Raw genomic sequence first — 15310 nt, 5'->3', positions numbered from 1 at the left:
AATTGAAATACGAATTCTATAAATATATGCTTGTTGAATTTATTTACACGTAAATAGAAATAGAATATATACACATTGAAGCATCAAACAATTACATTTTCATACTCATTTCAAAATTCTCTTTAAAGATCAGTGCTTACTGCACCATAGCAAATACATGTATGTACAACCAAAACATAGCAATTTTAATAAACATTGATATTTTAAGTAAACAAACAAAAATTAAACAAACCCAAGAATACTTTTTTCACAAGGCACACACAACTGAAAAAAATTTATTTGTAATAGATTTAAAAGATTATAAAAATGTCTTTGAAGCAGCAATAAGGGAAATTATTTACATAAACATCATAATCATCACAATTTTAGCAATCAGCACTAAATCTTCTGACCAACCTCCAAAACAAAAAAAATCAATAATGTTATTGGAGTCCTTGAAATCCTTTCTTGTACACATGCTTGAATTTTATCCACAACTGGGGTTCATCCCGTCCACTATAGGAAAGGGGGCTGGTAGATTGTGGTGAGTGACTGCATGTACGATTGCATCATGCAGGAATGCATACTGCATCTAATCGGAGAGAAAAAAACGGCATGATTTGTAGAAGATACATTAATCTCAGTATTGTTTGATTCAACTTAATAAAAGAAGAAATTTGTATACATCTGTCTGGATTGAAAACGCCCTCTGTTGACGTAGCTTAGAGACGCAATTGATAACGTCAATGCTGTCCATTGCCGCTGCTTCCTTCAGAAGTGAGTCGAGAGCGATGAATGTCCCCGTGCGACCAATCCCAGCGCTGTTAAGAAGTTAAATAACTTCAAACATGATTAGATAAGTTCAAACATCATTAGATAATTTCAAACTTAATAAGATAAGCTTTCATATAATTAGATATGTTCTATCATAACTAGAAAAGATAAAACATAATTAGATAATTATGATAAAACATAATTAGATAATTATGATAAAACATAATTAGATAATTATGATAAAACATAATTAGAAATGGTAAAGCATAATAAGATAAACATAATTAGATCAGATAAAACACAATTAGATAAGATAAAGTACGATTTGATAAAACATAATAGGATAGAATAAAACATAATTAATCAAGAGGCCCAAGGGCCTTAACGGTCACCTTAGTTTAATACTGCAATTTAGAGAATCCATAGATATAAAATAAACTGATAGATGAAGTTTTGTTGCCTAAAAGCAAGAGAAATAGGATGATCAGTATCAATGAAACAATTATTCTGGTATTCAGTAACAACACATAAATTAAGTTCTAATCTGTCCCCCCATTTATCACCATCACTATCACCATGCAGACTATTAACAAAATTTAAGTGTTTCTGTATTATTTTTACCCCCAAATTGTAACCTCTCACATTGGCCTGTCTTGGTCTTTGAAGAACATTAGATAAGTTATTTTTGTTCCATTTTTATTTATCTATTACTTACAAGTCTATCTGATCATTTAAACTATGAAAGTATTTTTTGTATTATATAATAGTTTTTTGTTTTTGTTTTTTGTTTGTTTGTTTGTTTGTTTGTTGTTGTTTTTTTTTTGTTTTGTTTTGTTTTTGTTTTTTGTTTGTTTGTTTTTTTGGTTATGTTTGTTTGTTTGTTGTTGTTTTTTTTTTTTTTTTTTTTTTTGCAAAATTCTCTTATTCTATTAACTTTTTAAATAAATTACTATTAGTGACTAATTATCAAAAGGGAATTGCAAAAAGGAATAACTTTTCTCAGTAGAATTTACATGTATCATATTAGAGCTCTGACCAGGACCAGAACACTTGACCAAATGGTCCAGATGTTTAAAAATCTGGTAAAAATATCCTTGCTTATTAAAACTTTTACTCTGTTTTCCTTCGATATGCCAAGAAGCAGAGAAGATTTTCAAGAAATAATGCATTTTCACTACAGATTCAACACAGTCCTAACATAACACCAAAATCCATGACCCAGGGTAATCAATTTCACAAATAAGGAAGAGGTATCCTCACCATCATAACTCTGCAATCAGTTGAAGATTTTCAAGAATTAACACATTTTTACTGCATTATCAATAGACCCCCCCCCCCCATGAGAAAAACAAAAACCCCTCACCCTGGAATAAGGAAAAGGTATCCTCACCATCATAATTCTGCACTCAGTTGAAGATTTTCAAGAATTAACACATTTTCACTGCATTATCAATAGACCCCCCCCCCACCCATGAGAAAAACAAAAACCCCTCGCCCTGGGACAACCAAGTTTTAAAAATATCCTAAGAAGCACAATTGTTCATCATAACTATGCACTTTGTTTATCTGCTCAGCACTAAGGAGCATATAAGATTATTTAACAGAATTAATGCATTTTCACTACATGATTAATACAGACCCGTCCTAACACCAGAACCCATGACCCAGATGGGGCCATTAAATTCACAGTTTTGTTAGAGGCATTCTTGCTCATCATAACTATGTACTTAGTTAGTTTATTTGATACCCAGGAGCAGAGGAGAAGATTTTTAAAGAATTAATGCATTTTCACTATATAATCAATAGAGCCCCGCCCTAACTCCAGAACCCCTGATCCTGGGGGCATGAATTTCACAATTTTGGTTAAGGGTTCTATACTTATTCTAATCATGCCAACAGATTGACTGCTTAATGTCCAGGAGTAAAGAAAAAAGATTTTTAAAGATTGCATAATTCTGGTGGTTTTAGCCCCACCCCTCAGGCCCCAGGGGGCAGGGATTATGAAATTTACAATTTTTGTTCCCTTTCACCTATAGATGCTATATGCCAAAATTGGTTCAGCGGTTTCAGAGAAGAAGATGAAAATGTTCAAATGTTAACGGACGACGCACAACGCACGACGACAGACAAAAAACTGATAGCAATAGGTAACCTGAGTGACTCAGGTGACCTAAAAATAAAACATAAATAGATAATTAAAAAAATAAAAGATTAGAAAATTTAATTAGATAAGTTGAAACAGACTTAATTTAACTTGTTCAGAAGTTTTACCTGCAGTGGACTACAATTGGTCCCTCCTCAGGCAGGATACCGTGAATGATGAGGTTTCGGAATTCCAGTAACGTTTCGATGTCGTCTGGAACTCGGCAATCAGGCCAAGCAGTGAAGTGATACTGGGTGACTCGTTTTTTCTCACCTCCCTACACAAATAAAGAATAAATCTCATAACCTAATCAAAATTTATGTCTTACATATAATGATACTGAAAATAAATGCTATAATCCCGAGCTTCTGGTGTAAATTGTATCCCAAATAAAAGCCTTCACTAATTAATTCAAACTTCAATACATTTTGTCCATGATTAAAAAAGCTCTGACGCCATCGTACTGTCTATGTTACGGGGTCGAGACGAGTTATATTTATCTCTAACTGAAAAATGACTTTATTCCTGACAGTCAATTTTTAAATTCCTTCAAGAGGAATTTGGTTCAATCAATATTACAGGTACTCAGTTCGAATGAATAAAAAAAAATTATAAGCATTATGAGATTCCAGAATTTTAAAGCTACTTTTTCAACGATGATCCGTCTGATGATGTACTGCTCAAAGACGTCCTGGGATTCTGCCCTAACCAGGAAAGGTCCAAAGTGCATGTCTTCTGCTTCCGGCCAGTACTGCAAACACTTCATCTGTAATTGTAAAAACAATACAGCGATAATAAACGTACAAATACAAAAATTTAATTAGATCTTACACATTTTTAATATGTTATCGTTTTCTTTTACTGTGTTTTAAAAAAAATTGAGCTGAAATAAATTAAAACTATATTTATGTAACGAACTCGATCTCCTTCAAATAGATTTGTCAGCATGACGATCCGGGCGCATCGGTTCTGCCAGATAAGCCGCCAAAAATCCAATAGAGTTTCATTGGTAAAGGGACCTGAAAGATAGAAAAACGACAACTTTAATATCAAGGGACAACTACTGTCAGTTTGGAAAGGTAATATCTTTTCAGAATAAAAATATGAGCTAATATAGTTTTATATAGAGTTAAGAATATATTCACATGTACTCCTTCAATATACTAGTGCCTCATGCTTCTTTTAAAAAGCCTGTTAGTTATGGAAAGAAAATTAACTGATATCTGAAGTGATATTGCCCGTAACTTTGCATATATTTCGATAGAGAAACATAATAGGAAAGCGAAAGTTTTTTTTAAAATATTTTAAGAGAGTTGATGGCGACTTTGATAATCACAAGCTTAAAAACAGCTGATCTCAAGAGAAGAAAAGAAATATTATAATAAAAACAAGTTAAAGCAATTTGTCAATTTCGAAACCTTAAGTTTAATACAGAATGAAAACAATGTGTGACCATGAGTAGAACAAGGTTCACACAAGGAGACCTGAAGTTTAATACAGAATTAAAATATTGTGTGACCAGGAGTAAAACAAGGTTCACACAACGAGACCTCAAGTTAAATTCAGAATCGAACATTGTGAGGTCACGAGTAGAACAAGTTTTACACAAGGAGACCTCAAGTTTAATACAGAATCAAAATATCGTGTGGTCACGGGTAAAATAAGGTTCACACAACGAGACCTCTAATCAAATAGAGAATCAAAATAGTGTGTGGCCACGAGTAGAACGACGTTCACACAACGAGACCTCAAGTTTTATATAGAATAAAATATTGTGTGGTTACGCATACAAGGTTCACACAACGAGACCTCAAGTAAAATACAGAATGAAAACATTGTGATACCACGAGTAGAACAAGGTTCACACGACGAGACCTCTAGTTAAATACAGAATCAAAATATTGAGGGTCACAAGCAGAACAAGGTTCACACAACGAGACCTCTAATTAAATACAGAATTAAAGCAGTGTGTGGCCAAGAGTTTTTCACGAGTGGAACAGGATTTACATCAATAAATCTGGTATAAATAGAATTTACGAGAGATTTTCTGCGATAAAAAGCGTGGTTGCTCAATAAGTTTCATGGATTTGTTTTTAAAAAATGGTAACGTCTGGTCATTGCAGCTAATCCGTTGATAAATATTCATGAAATATTTTTGTTTACCATTGTACTTGTAGAGTGTTTTATATCTTCATGAAAATATGCAGAAATTTTGAGAATTCTCTGGAAATTGTCATTTTAACAGCCTTGGACCATATTTGTCACTAATATCTGTCACATACAACATGGCACAACAGTACACAAAAACAATATCACTTTAAAGAAGATGTCATTTGTAAAATATATATATATATATATATATATATATATATATATATATATATATATATATATATATATATATATATATATATATATATATATATATATATATATATTAAGTGGTTGGTGTATAATATTTTATTTTACTCTCATACAATGGTATAGAGGAATATTTTTTATGAGGATAAGCAAATTTCAGAGAAAAATCAGGGTTAACAGGTAAGTTTATAAATGATAGTTATAAAATCGAAACCTAGGAAAGTTAGTGGCAGTTAGATCGATTGGAGAATAATAAATTTTAAGTTTGTTTGATGTGGTCTTTAAGTGGTAAGAAATGGTTTTGTTTTATAAAATGTTGAGTACTTAAAAATCGGATAAGTTTATATATTGTATTGTTGAAAAAAAATAAAGGGGGAAAATATTGTAGTGAATAGTTTGTATTGTAGCAAAAACTAAATTTTATGGAACAAATACATTTTTTTCGTGTTTTATGCTATGTGTACAGATTTGAAATGTTTTTGGATTTTTTTTAGATCGATCACTGTTTGTTGTCTCTGCCTTTTTCATCTGTAAAAATGACCTCTGAAGTAAGGTTTGTTTCATAATGAAATTTTAATTTACGAGGGCTGTTCGGAAATTATCAAGAGATTATGATCATCCTTCTTTCTGATTAATGTTTTTTTCGGTGAAAATTATATATATGTTTAACATACACTAACAATACATAAACCCAAGAGATATTTAAGAAATATTTTATTTTTTCTTTTAAATGAATTGTAAATGTGTCGATGGTAGGAGTAGCCGGCGCTGTCTCGAAAAAAGTGTTGGAAGTCAATAACTATGATTTTATTATTTACTCTGGATTTTGATAGAAAAGGAAAAACGAAAATGATGTCTGTTACTATCTGCACCTTTATATAATTTTAAAACAATGATAAAAAAAAATGAAGAAGGAAAGTATCATCAAATAAGAGAACTATATTTTATCAAAAAGATTTACACTTAATTTCATGCAATGAATTGATTATTTATATGTGTAACAATGTACTTTACAATGAAAATTATTTTATTTTATTAATTGATGTACTTCAAAAATACTGTCACGAAATTGTTCGTTGTACTTGTACTTGATGTTTAAATACTGTAACAGCTGTTTGTTAGCATTGTGTATAATTGCGCTATTTCCGTTTATATTTTTAAAATCTTTTTTTATTTCTTCCTCTTCTAATAAAAATATAATAACATGTGGTTTTGAGGAACCTACTACTATTTATTCTAGAACAAGACAAGAAAACTTGGATAAAATTTATAGTTTTATTGAAAGTATGCATTCTGTTACCTTGAGCAGCAATGTATTCTTTATCGTGGTTAAAGCCCTTTTTGCAAAACAAATATAATAATAAGCTTTAATGCAAAGAAAACTGTTCATTTTTTAAATGGAATTATCTTTATCTTAAAGTTAGTACTAGTTTAAGGTTTTTTTTTCTGTTTTTTTTTTTTTAAAAATAACCGGTCCTGAAATGATTTTGTGCAATGATGATCTAACATTTGTTATCGTTATCATTAGCGAAATATTTCCTGTTTACAATTAAATAAACATTTGGATGAGAGCACAATAAGGAACTTTTCTGGTAACAAGTACTCACGTGTACGAAACAGGCATTCGCATAGTCAGTACTTCCGGTATTGTCGTTTGTATCCAGAATAACACGGCAATAGTCATCTTCAAAAGAGAACATATATTGCTCTTATTAATTAGGGAATGTTGTCAATATTTGTAACTAAGAGGAAGGTTAATTTTAAGAGGAAGTTTAAATTTTAAAAACATTCACCAAAAGATGTGGTGAACTTAGAAATTTTCAGATTTACTCTCTATTATTCAGATAAAATGACTACCGGTAGATAAAAATATCGAGGCATGAGACTCTTGTAAATTCGTTCAGTTTTCAAAATTCTCAAATAGAGGGGTTTGCTCCTTGATCAATATTCATTACCGGTAAGTCATATCCTAATGAAGCAAATGACCAAACAGTTCTGCAACATTTCCATATTAAAAATAGATGATGCGTAGTAAAACTGTCATCCTAACATTTGAGTTTCGCAAATAAAGATTTAAATTATGATGAGAAAACTTACATGGGTAAACTTTTTTGTATCTATTTCTGGATTTGTTTTCCTTTTTCAGTGCTGCTGAGTGAAGTTCTAATAAACCATTCGGAATTTCCTAAATAAGTTGCATTTCAAAATTTAACGATTTTAAAACCTTTATTATGTAGTTAGATCAATAAATTTAGTTTTTGCAGATTCTTACTTTAAATTCTTCACGGAATGCATCCTTGTCTCGCTTTTCATCTACCTCCCTGATGAACTGTTCGAGTGAAACTCGGTACGACTTGAGATTGCAGTATTCTACCACGACTTCCGGTGTCTCGTCTTGTTGAGGGGCGACGCTATGATCAATTTCCTCCAGTACAATGGTGACACGATCATCAATCAATGGTGCCTGGGTCTCGGAAACCGTTAACACAGGGTTTACATATCTAACCACAGAGGCGCTTTTCTGTCGACATTTCATGCATCTAAAAGAAATGGTCTATTCAGAATCAGAAAATGATGTTGTCTATCTAATATGTCATATGATAAATAAAGTATATGTATCAACCCATTTTATTTTTGGGCAAATTCTGAATTGTACGAGGGTCATTTAAAAAATATGTAGACTTTTGTTATAACTTTTTATTAACTTATATAATTATTATTATATGGTCATATTATGACCAAATTTGGTAAACATATTTTATCAAATCTAAAGAATTTGAATGTAAAAAATTCAAATATATCATGATGAAATTCAAAATTATATTTAAAAAATTACAACCATAAAAAAGAATCACGGAGTCAGAATTTATCAATTTACTAACAATAAATCTTATGATGTATATTGTCATATCTCTGTAAAATGGCGCGAAAAGAAATGAAATTTAAATGTTGCTATTGTACAGAGTTACATCATTTCACATACCAAATTGCAACTTAATACACTGTATATTGCTTCGTTGAGCAGAAATCAATTGCAAAAGACAGACAGTCATATTTGAAAAAGGCTAAAAATACGTTAAAGGACGTCACGGAGCAGGAGTAGCAATGCAATTTTGTGTTGCACTCTGGAAAGTCCAAATTAAATGTAACTCTGAAAATGCTAGAGGAAGCATAAAATATATCAAAAATAAACCGTGCATTTCTGTTTCAATAGTTAAAGCAGTTTTTGATTGAAAGAGACCCTGTATCGTACAACAGACGACCTAAGAGGAAACGGATTATCAGTAAGATTTATAGTACATGTAACGCTATAGAAAGCAATGGGCGCTTTACTATTGCGCAATTTGAGCTACGAGATAAAAATTTTGAAAATAAGGACGAACTAACTTATGCTACTTAAACAGTTGTTTACAGACAAGGTGTTAAGTGGTATAGGAATGTTTTATTAAGTGGGTAAAGCGCATAGACTGTGTATGAAGTGAAGAGAAGTATTTCTGAGAAACTACCAGGATATTATGCGTTTGCCATTACAGTGATGCTAAACGTGCTCTGTGTTCAAAACACCTGTTTTTAATGTTTAGTACTAGTAATATAAGTTTCTTTTGATCAAAATGAATGAAACTTCACACACAACAAAATAAATGTTTTTTTTACAGATGAGATATTGGTCTTGAATTCCTAAAAAAAAAAAAAAAAAGAAAAAGAAAAAGAAAAAAAAACACTCATATGATGAAGAGCTACATTGTCTTCGTATTTTTGAATGACCCTCGTGCATTATATTTAGCATGTTCTAAGTCTGATTTATTTGCCTTAAGTTTCATGACTAAATTTCATGATGACATGACTTAACAAGACTAACCTTCTGATGAAGAGAATGATGAGAATCAACAGCAGAATAATAATGGCAAACAAAGCCGCCAGGAGCATTGGGTCTGGATCCTCCTCATCAGGAGTACTATCTATCAAAAAAATTGTTTTAAAAAGTGACATCAGGAATATTTAGTCGTCCTTGTTTAAATGTTAGAATTAAGATGATATGCCCTTTAAAATATAGCAAAATTGTTTTATAGGCATGTAACATAAAGTGCTGCGTTATTTACAGTAAAACACCTTAATTTGTCAATGTGTTTGTTTGAAATTTCCAGCTGCAGACATGCAAATTAAACAAATTGTCATGAATCTGTGTAGCATGTGTTAGTACATCTTTAAAATTTTTATTTTTATTTCAAATAGATGTTTGTTTGATATGTTACGCAGAAGTATGCGTATATAATAAATTTGACTTCTCTTCATCTTATAAAGTTGTATTTCTTAGGAAAGGCATACCGGGGCGTCCATCCATATTCTTTTGATCTGTAAAATTAATCAACACAAAGTCTGTTAAATATGTAGACTACATAAGCCAGCAAAGATTTACCATTTTTCACCAATTGAAAAATAAATGTATAACCCATTTTCACTGATGAAAAGTAATAAATAATAAACCAGCCTTATACATGTATGTACAGTCTGCTCGTTTTCTCTGAAACCTAATCGTTCCTGTTTATGTAGTCTAGCCAAGCTACGAGCTGATCAATCAACCAAACAAAAAATTGAAGAAACAACCTTTAAAAAATAAAAAAAAAATCATTTCATGACTTACATTTTTGTTCTTACTTGTTTATTTGAATCATGTAATCCGACATAAAGAGAGCCACAACAGCTCCAGTTTGATGGAAATAACAGACAAGGAAGGATTGCCTTTTCCAATACATCGTGGAAACAGGAAGTGAGATATATAAACTCTGTAAATAAATTTCCTGTATGATATACATTTAAAATGTATTGAGATTTAAATTGTAGTGTTTATTTGCACTTAAAATATCAATTCTTATTTGAGTAATTATTTTATGTTGCAAATGTTCCTTTTCTAACGAATATAAAAGTGACTGGGACTTAAATTCCCTGCTTTCTGCATTTCAGAACAATATGTGTTTGTGAAACACTGATGTCCCCGTATGGCAACTTATAGCGAAGGTTAAACTTTCTCAAATTCAAATCAAATATGTTGGTACCAAAAGTAAGGTCTTGTCTCGAGAAGTATACCTGTGAAATATGCAAGCCCTAGCCTTTGAATAGATATGAAAAAAGTTAAAGTTTTTCAAAAGTAAGTCAAACATCAAGGTCAGGGCCAAGTGGTCAAAATTAATGGTGCCCAAGGAAAGACCTTTTCACAAGAAATACCCATGTGAAATATGAAAGGTGTAGCACAAATATCGTTCAAAAGTTATAGCCAAGGTCAAAGTTTTTTTCAAAAGTAGGTCAAACTCCAAGATCAAGGCCAATGGATTACAATTGTTGAAATCCAAAGGAAGGTCTTGGCACAAGGAATAGACATATAAATATGAAAGCCCTAGCACCAACTGTTTAAAAGTTATGGCCAAGGTTAAAGTTTTCCAAAAGTAGCTCAAACTCAAGGTCAAAGGGTCAAAATTGTTGGTATCCAAGGAAAGGTCTTGTAACAAGTATTACATATTTGAAATATGAAAGCCCTAGCACCAACCGTTCTAAAGTTATGGCCAAGGTTAAAGTTGGGTAAAATTTTGCAAAACTGGATCAAACTCCAAGGTTACATTTAAGGTCAAAAGGTCAAATATGTTGGTACCCAAAGGAATACATATGTGAAATATGAAGTATTAGTTTCAACCAATCAAAAGTTATGGGCAATGTTAAAGTTTTTGCGGACAAACAGATACTAAACAGACAAATAGACAGACAGACGGAAGGGCAGCGCAAAAACGATATACCCCCGAATCTTCAATACGGGGGCATAAAAATTACATCATTAGAAAGGTCAAGGTTGTAAGATTTTTATGTGGTTAACAAACATTAAAATGATATCCTCAGTCAGAAAATATGTAAATGTATCCCTTATTCAAGATATAATCTCTGTGAAGAAAATTGGAAAAGTTGTGTTGTAAGGTCAAGATCACAAAACCCGGTCAGTGTTGACGTATTTTCACAAAGTGGTATCTGTGTGCAATGACTTGTATGATGCAATCCTTTGTAATTTTGTATAAAATCAGCTAAACAAAATACATGAGGTAGAGAGCAATTTTTTGTGTTATCTGCTGGACACGCCTAATTATAAGAATGTAGCCCGATGTGTCTCTGAAAGGTGCATGAGGGTCATAAGTACTTATTTTTACTTCGATTTTTGAAAATAAGTTTTTTCGTATGTTGGGATCTGAATCCCTTACAACAAATTTGTATATATATTGAATGGTTTATTATTATCATCAAAAAAATTAATGTATTATGATTATTTCCTCAATCGATTTGATTACAGGGACTGTCTGAATGTTTAATTAAACCCAGACACATTATACTGAGTACTCTAATCTAGGGAATACATGTAAGAACAATTCCTTGCACATAATATAAGTTGTATAAATTTAACTGAATAAAGCATACATCGTAGTTGTACGAAATGCTTAGGAAGAGCTAGCTGACGCCTGATTCGCCCTAGAGCGGAGATTTTATCTCAAGGATCGATACCCAGATAACCCACAGAATCTACCATATTAGAAAGATTAAATTCACAATCAGAATTCTTAAGCAACAGCTCAAGTCCGATCATTTCTGGTACTATCTCACTACAGTGACTCATGTATTCTGCATAATAAAAACAAAGCAAGAAAGTTAACCTTTGAAATAATTGATCAAGAGTGTAAGATAGGTGCAATGATAAATGATAAGTTTATATCTGTATATTTCACCTACTTAGTAAGCACGATAAAAACCTCGTCATAAAAACAAAATACTGTATACAGAAAAAAACAGGACCGTTGATCCTGAAGCAATTTTAGACTAATGGCAGAATTTAAATATACCTTAAAGTTTTATCATAAAAAGCACATACAATTTGGAATGTGACTACAAATTGTTTCTCTTTCAAGTGTTACTTGATAATTAATATTCATTTAATGAATGACTGGAATTTTTACTTAGGTCTGACTGTTTCATGATCCTGGGAACAGGTCCCGGAATCATGAATTAGTCTTAGACCTAAGAAAGTACGCTCTTAATTATAAGCATTTAGATTCCAGTTACATGATTAATATTTTTAAAAATGTGTGTTTGATATTTATCTTCATATTCATGAAAAAAATTGTGTGTATACAACCTAACATAATATTATTAAAAGACAGAAATCCAAAGGCATTTAAAAGGAGTTTTCTTGGGAACTTTTTTTTCTTGCGAAAGGATTTCATACTAAAAATGCCTACGATTGTCTTAATCTTATAGTAGATGGTGGCTTTTAATTAAGAACCCGCATTTCATGCACGTAAAGCTATTAATCAGATATCAAACAAACAGTAGAGACTTAACTCTTATTAATAAGTCATTCTATGTTTTATAATAATACTACGGAAGCGTATTAGTGTCACGTAATATTGTCTTTAAAGTTGGCTTTTCCAACTCTAAAGTTGATAATTCCAACTTTAATCTTGGCTTTTTCAACTTCAAAGTTGGCTTTTCCAACATCAAATTTGGTAATTCCAACTTTAAATTGGGCTTTTCCAACTTTAATGTTGGCATTCCAACATTAATGTTGGGAAAGCCAAGATTAAAGTTGGAATTACTAACGCTTTCTAACTTTAAAGCTGGCTTTTTCCAAATTTATAGTTGGTAAGTCCAACTTTAAAGTTGGTAATTCTAACTTTAATCTTGGCTTTTCCAACTTTAATGTTGGTAATTCCAACTTTAATCTTGGCTTTTCCAACATTAAAGTTGGCTTTTCCAACTTTAATCTTGGTTTCTTCAACTTTAAAGTTGGTAATTCCAACCTTAAAGTTGGCTTTTCCAATTTTAATCTTGACTTCTACAAATTTAAAGTTACTTTAAAATTGGCTTTTTCAACTTTAAAGTTGGTAATTCCAACTTTAATCTTGGCTTTTCCAACTTTTAGTTGAGCTTTTCTAGCCCTTTTCCTTAACTTTTCCCCCTAATTTTTAAATTATTACCAACGTTATTTACGCAAAATTAATTCACTGAAGTAATTTGGTGAGCAATGGATCTGTGTCAATTATTATTTTTTACCTTGACCTTCCTTATGACCTTACTTATAACTTCCAACTTTTGATTAAAAACTCTTATATTTCTTTTGGTCCATCTTATATAATTTTATAGAGAATAACTTTATGCAACCCCGTACATGACAGGATTTCAACCAAACCTATTTAAGAGATCAGACATATATTTTTTTTGTATGAGAGAATAAGCTTAAACGAATGAGACCATTATTAGGTGTTTGATATATAGGATGAATCATCATTACATGTATATAACGTGCTAAAAAACATAACTGAATGTATCAATTCTGTATATGAAAACACAATGAAATAATTCCTTCTTTCGTTATAATTTCATAATTAAATCGTTTCTTTCCAATGTAATTACATGTATAAAACGGCAACACGAGTCCAAGTACAGAGTATCTGAATATGAAGCATAAAGCCGTACAAAGATGGAAAAGCCAAAATTAAAGTTGGAAATACCAACTTTAAAGTTGGAAGAGCAAACATTAAAGTTGGAAAAGCCAAGACTAAAGAGTTGGAATTTCCAACTTTAAATTAAAGCTGAAAAAGCGAAGTTAAAAGTTGGAATTACCAACTTTAAAGTCGAAAAAGCCAACTCTAAAGTTGGAAAAGCCAAGATTAAAGTTGGATTTTAGAAGTTGGAAAAGCCAACTTTAAAGTTGGAATTATCAACTTTAAAAAAAATATTACGTGCACTACTTGCTTCCGTATAATACACGTTTACATTCTTTAAAAATAATTCATTTTTTGTTTAAGTTTTTATTTATAAAAAGTTTATTTTAAAAAATGAAATGTGATCCGATGAATTTGTTTTAGCTATACAAAACAGATCTAGAAGAAAAACGATAATATTCATGCAAACACTTTTTTTAATGACATTACTCCTTTTTGATTTCTAGAAACCTATACTTTGTTAAAGTTAAATTTCTTATCTTTTAAGAGCAAAAAGGCCAAGAATCATATTTTAGACTTCGGGGATTGTGTTTTATTTTACTAAAACTATTAATATTTTCCTAGACTAATTATTTACATAAGGGTACTGTCATGTTATAGTACTTTTTAAACATCATTAGATTCAATCAATATTTCAAACTTTTAAGAGTAAAAAGGTCAATATTAACTGGTTCTCACTTAGAAACAAGACCCTCATTTGTCTTCAGTATCTTTATATTTAATCATTGTAAATATTAAAAATATATGTCATGAAAAATTGACATTACAGTACTTAAAGGTGCGTACATCTCAAGTCAGTATTTCCGTAATTCATAAAATGAATTTTTCTTATAAACTGATACTTTAAAATTTAAATTTAGAACATGAAAGGGAGAAAATTTCGAATAACGTTTCATAGATTTAATGTGTTTTTTAAATAAAAATTTCAGATAATGTACAAATTCTGACTTAATTCTAAAACTGTTTCATGATCCTGGTGCCTCGTCTTTCAAAAATCTACCGAAAGCTTCAGTGAAAGTGTTCTTGTCAAATAATTTTTTTTCTCCATAAAGTGACTTTTTATAAAAAGGAGGATCTTAGTGATCATAAAGTCTTCGTTGAGGATAGTATACATAAAATTATTCTCTTTTCTTAAATGCTCATGTGATTTTCACGTCAGTTATTGAGTTCCTAATTTCACCCCCCTTCTATATGGTGTTTCACTCAAACGTGTGTCCATACAACGCGATTTTCTATAATCCATTCCATGTATCGTCATTCAAAAGTGTATCAAAACATTAACTTTGATTAGTCATTGGGATCCATGTAAAGGAACTCTTTACCATGATGATTGCATTTAGTACTCTGTTTCTAAAGTTTTTGCCTTCTTTTTACCACGCATATCAGAATCATGCTGAGATGTCCAGTATGCAACATCACAAAAAAAGATATGCTTCCGTCTCATCTCCATGTGGTTTCTCGTAAGAATACATGTACATGTATGCACCAATATTAGGTATGGTATTTTGAACTCATCTCA

At 31.1% G+C, this 15310-nt stretch overlaps 1 protein-coding gene across 1 annotated transcript; it reads right to left on the bottom strand.

The window, feature by feature from the left end:
* Positions 1 to 251: 251 nt before the first annotated feature.
* Positions 252 to 9610, bottom strand: LOC133202249 (receptor-type tyrosine-protein phosphatase alpha-like). The gene is made up of 11 exons (XM_061338045.1): positions 9584 to 9610; positions 9117 to 9216; positions 7530 to 7797; positions 7355 to 7442; positions 6865 to 6941; positions 6558 to 6594; positions 3815 to 3915; positions 3543 to 3662; positions 3025 to 3173; positions 665 to 800; positions 252 to 571 (listed from the first exon to the last, which is right to left on the bottom strand). The coding sequence occupies exons 1-11, from the start codon at positions 9597 to 9599 to the stop codon at positions 467 to 469; spliced, it is 1197 nt and encodes a 398-aa protein (XP_061194029.1). The 5' UTR covers positions 9600 to 9610; the 3' UTR covers positions 252 to 466.
* Positions 9611 to 15310: the final 5700 nt, after the last annotated feature.

Source organism: Saccostrea echinata, unplaced genomic scaffold (genome assembly GCF_033153115.1).
Source record: "Saccostrea echinata isolate AGI-Se365-2 ecotype Australia unplaced genomic scaffold, CSIRO_AGI_Sech_v1 ptg000046l, whole genome shotgun sequence".
NCBI classification, from domain to species: Eukaryota; Metazoa; Mollusca; class Bivalvia; order Ostreida; family Ostreidae; genus Saccostrea; species Saccostrea echinata.
This window is presented reverse-complemented; position numbering and strand designations above follow the sequence as displayed.

Coding starts and splice junctions, on each gene's coding strand:
- LOC133202249 (XM_061338045.1), bottom strand. Junction 7,443..7,529: donor CATTCCGTGAAGAATTTAAA/GTAAGAATCTGC, acceptor CAACTTATTTAG/GAAATTCCGAATGGTTTATT. Junction 3,174..3,542: donor GACGGATCATCGTTGAAAAA/GTAGCTTTAAAA, acceptor TTATTTGTGTAG/GGAGGTGAGAAAAAACGAGT.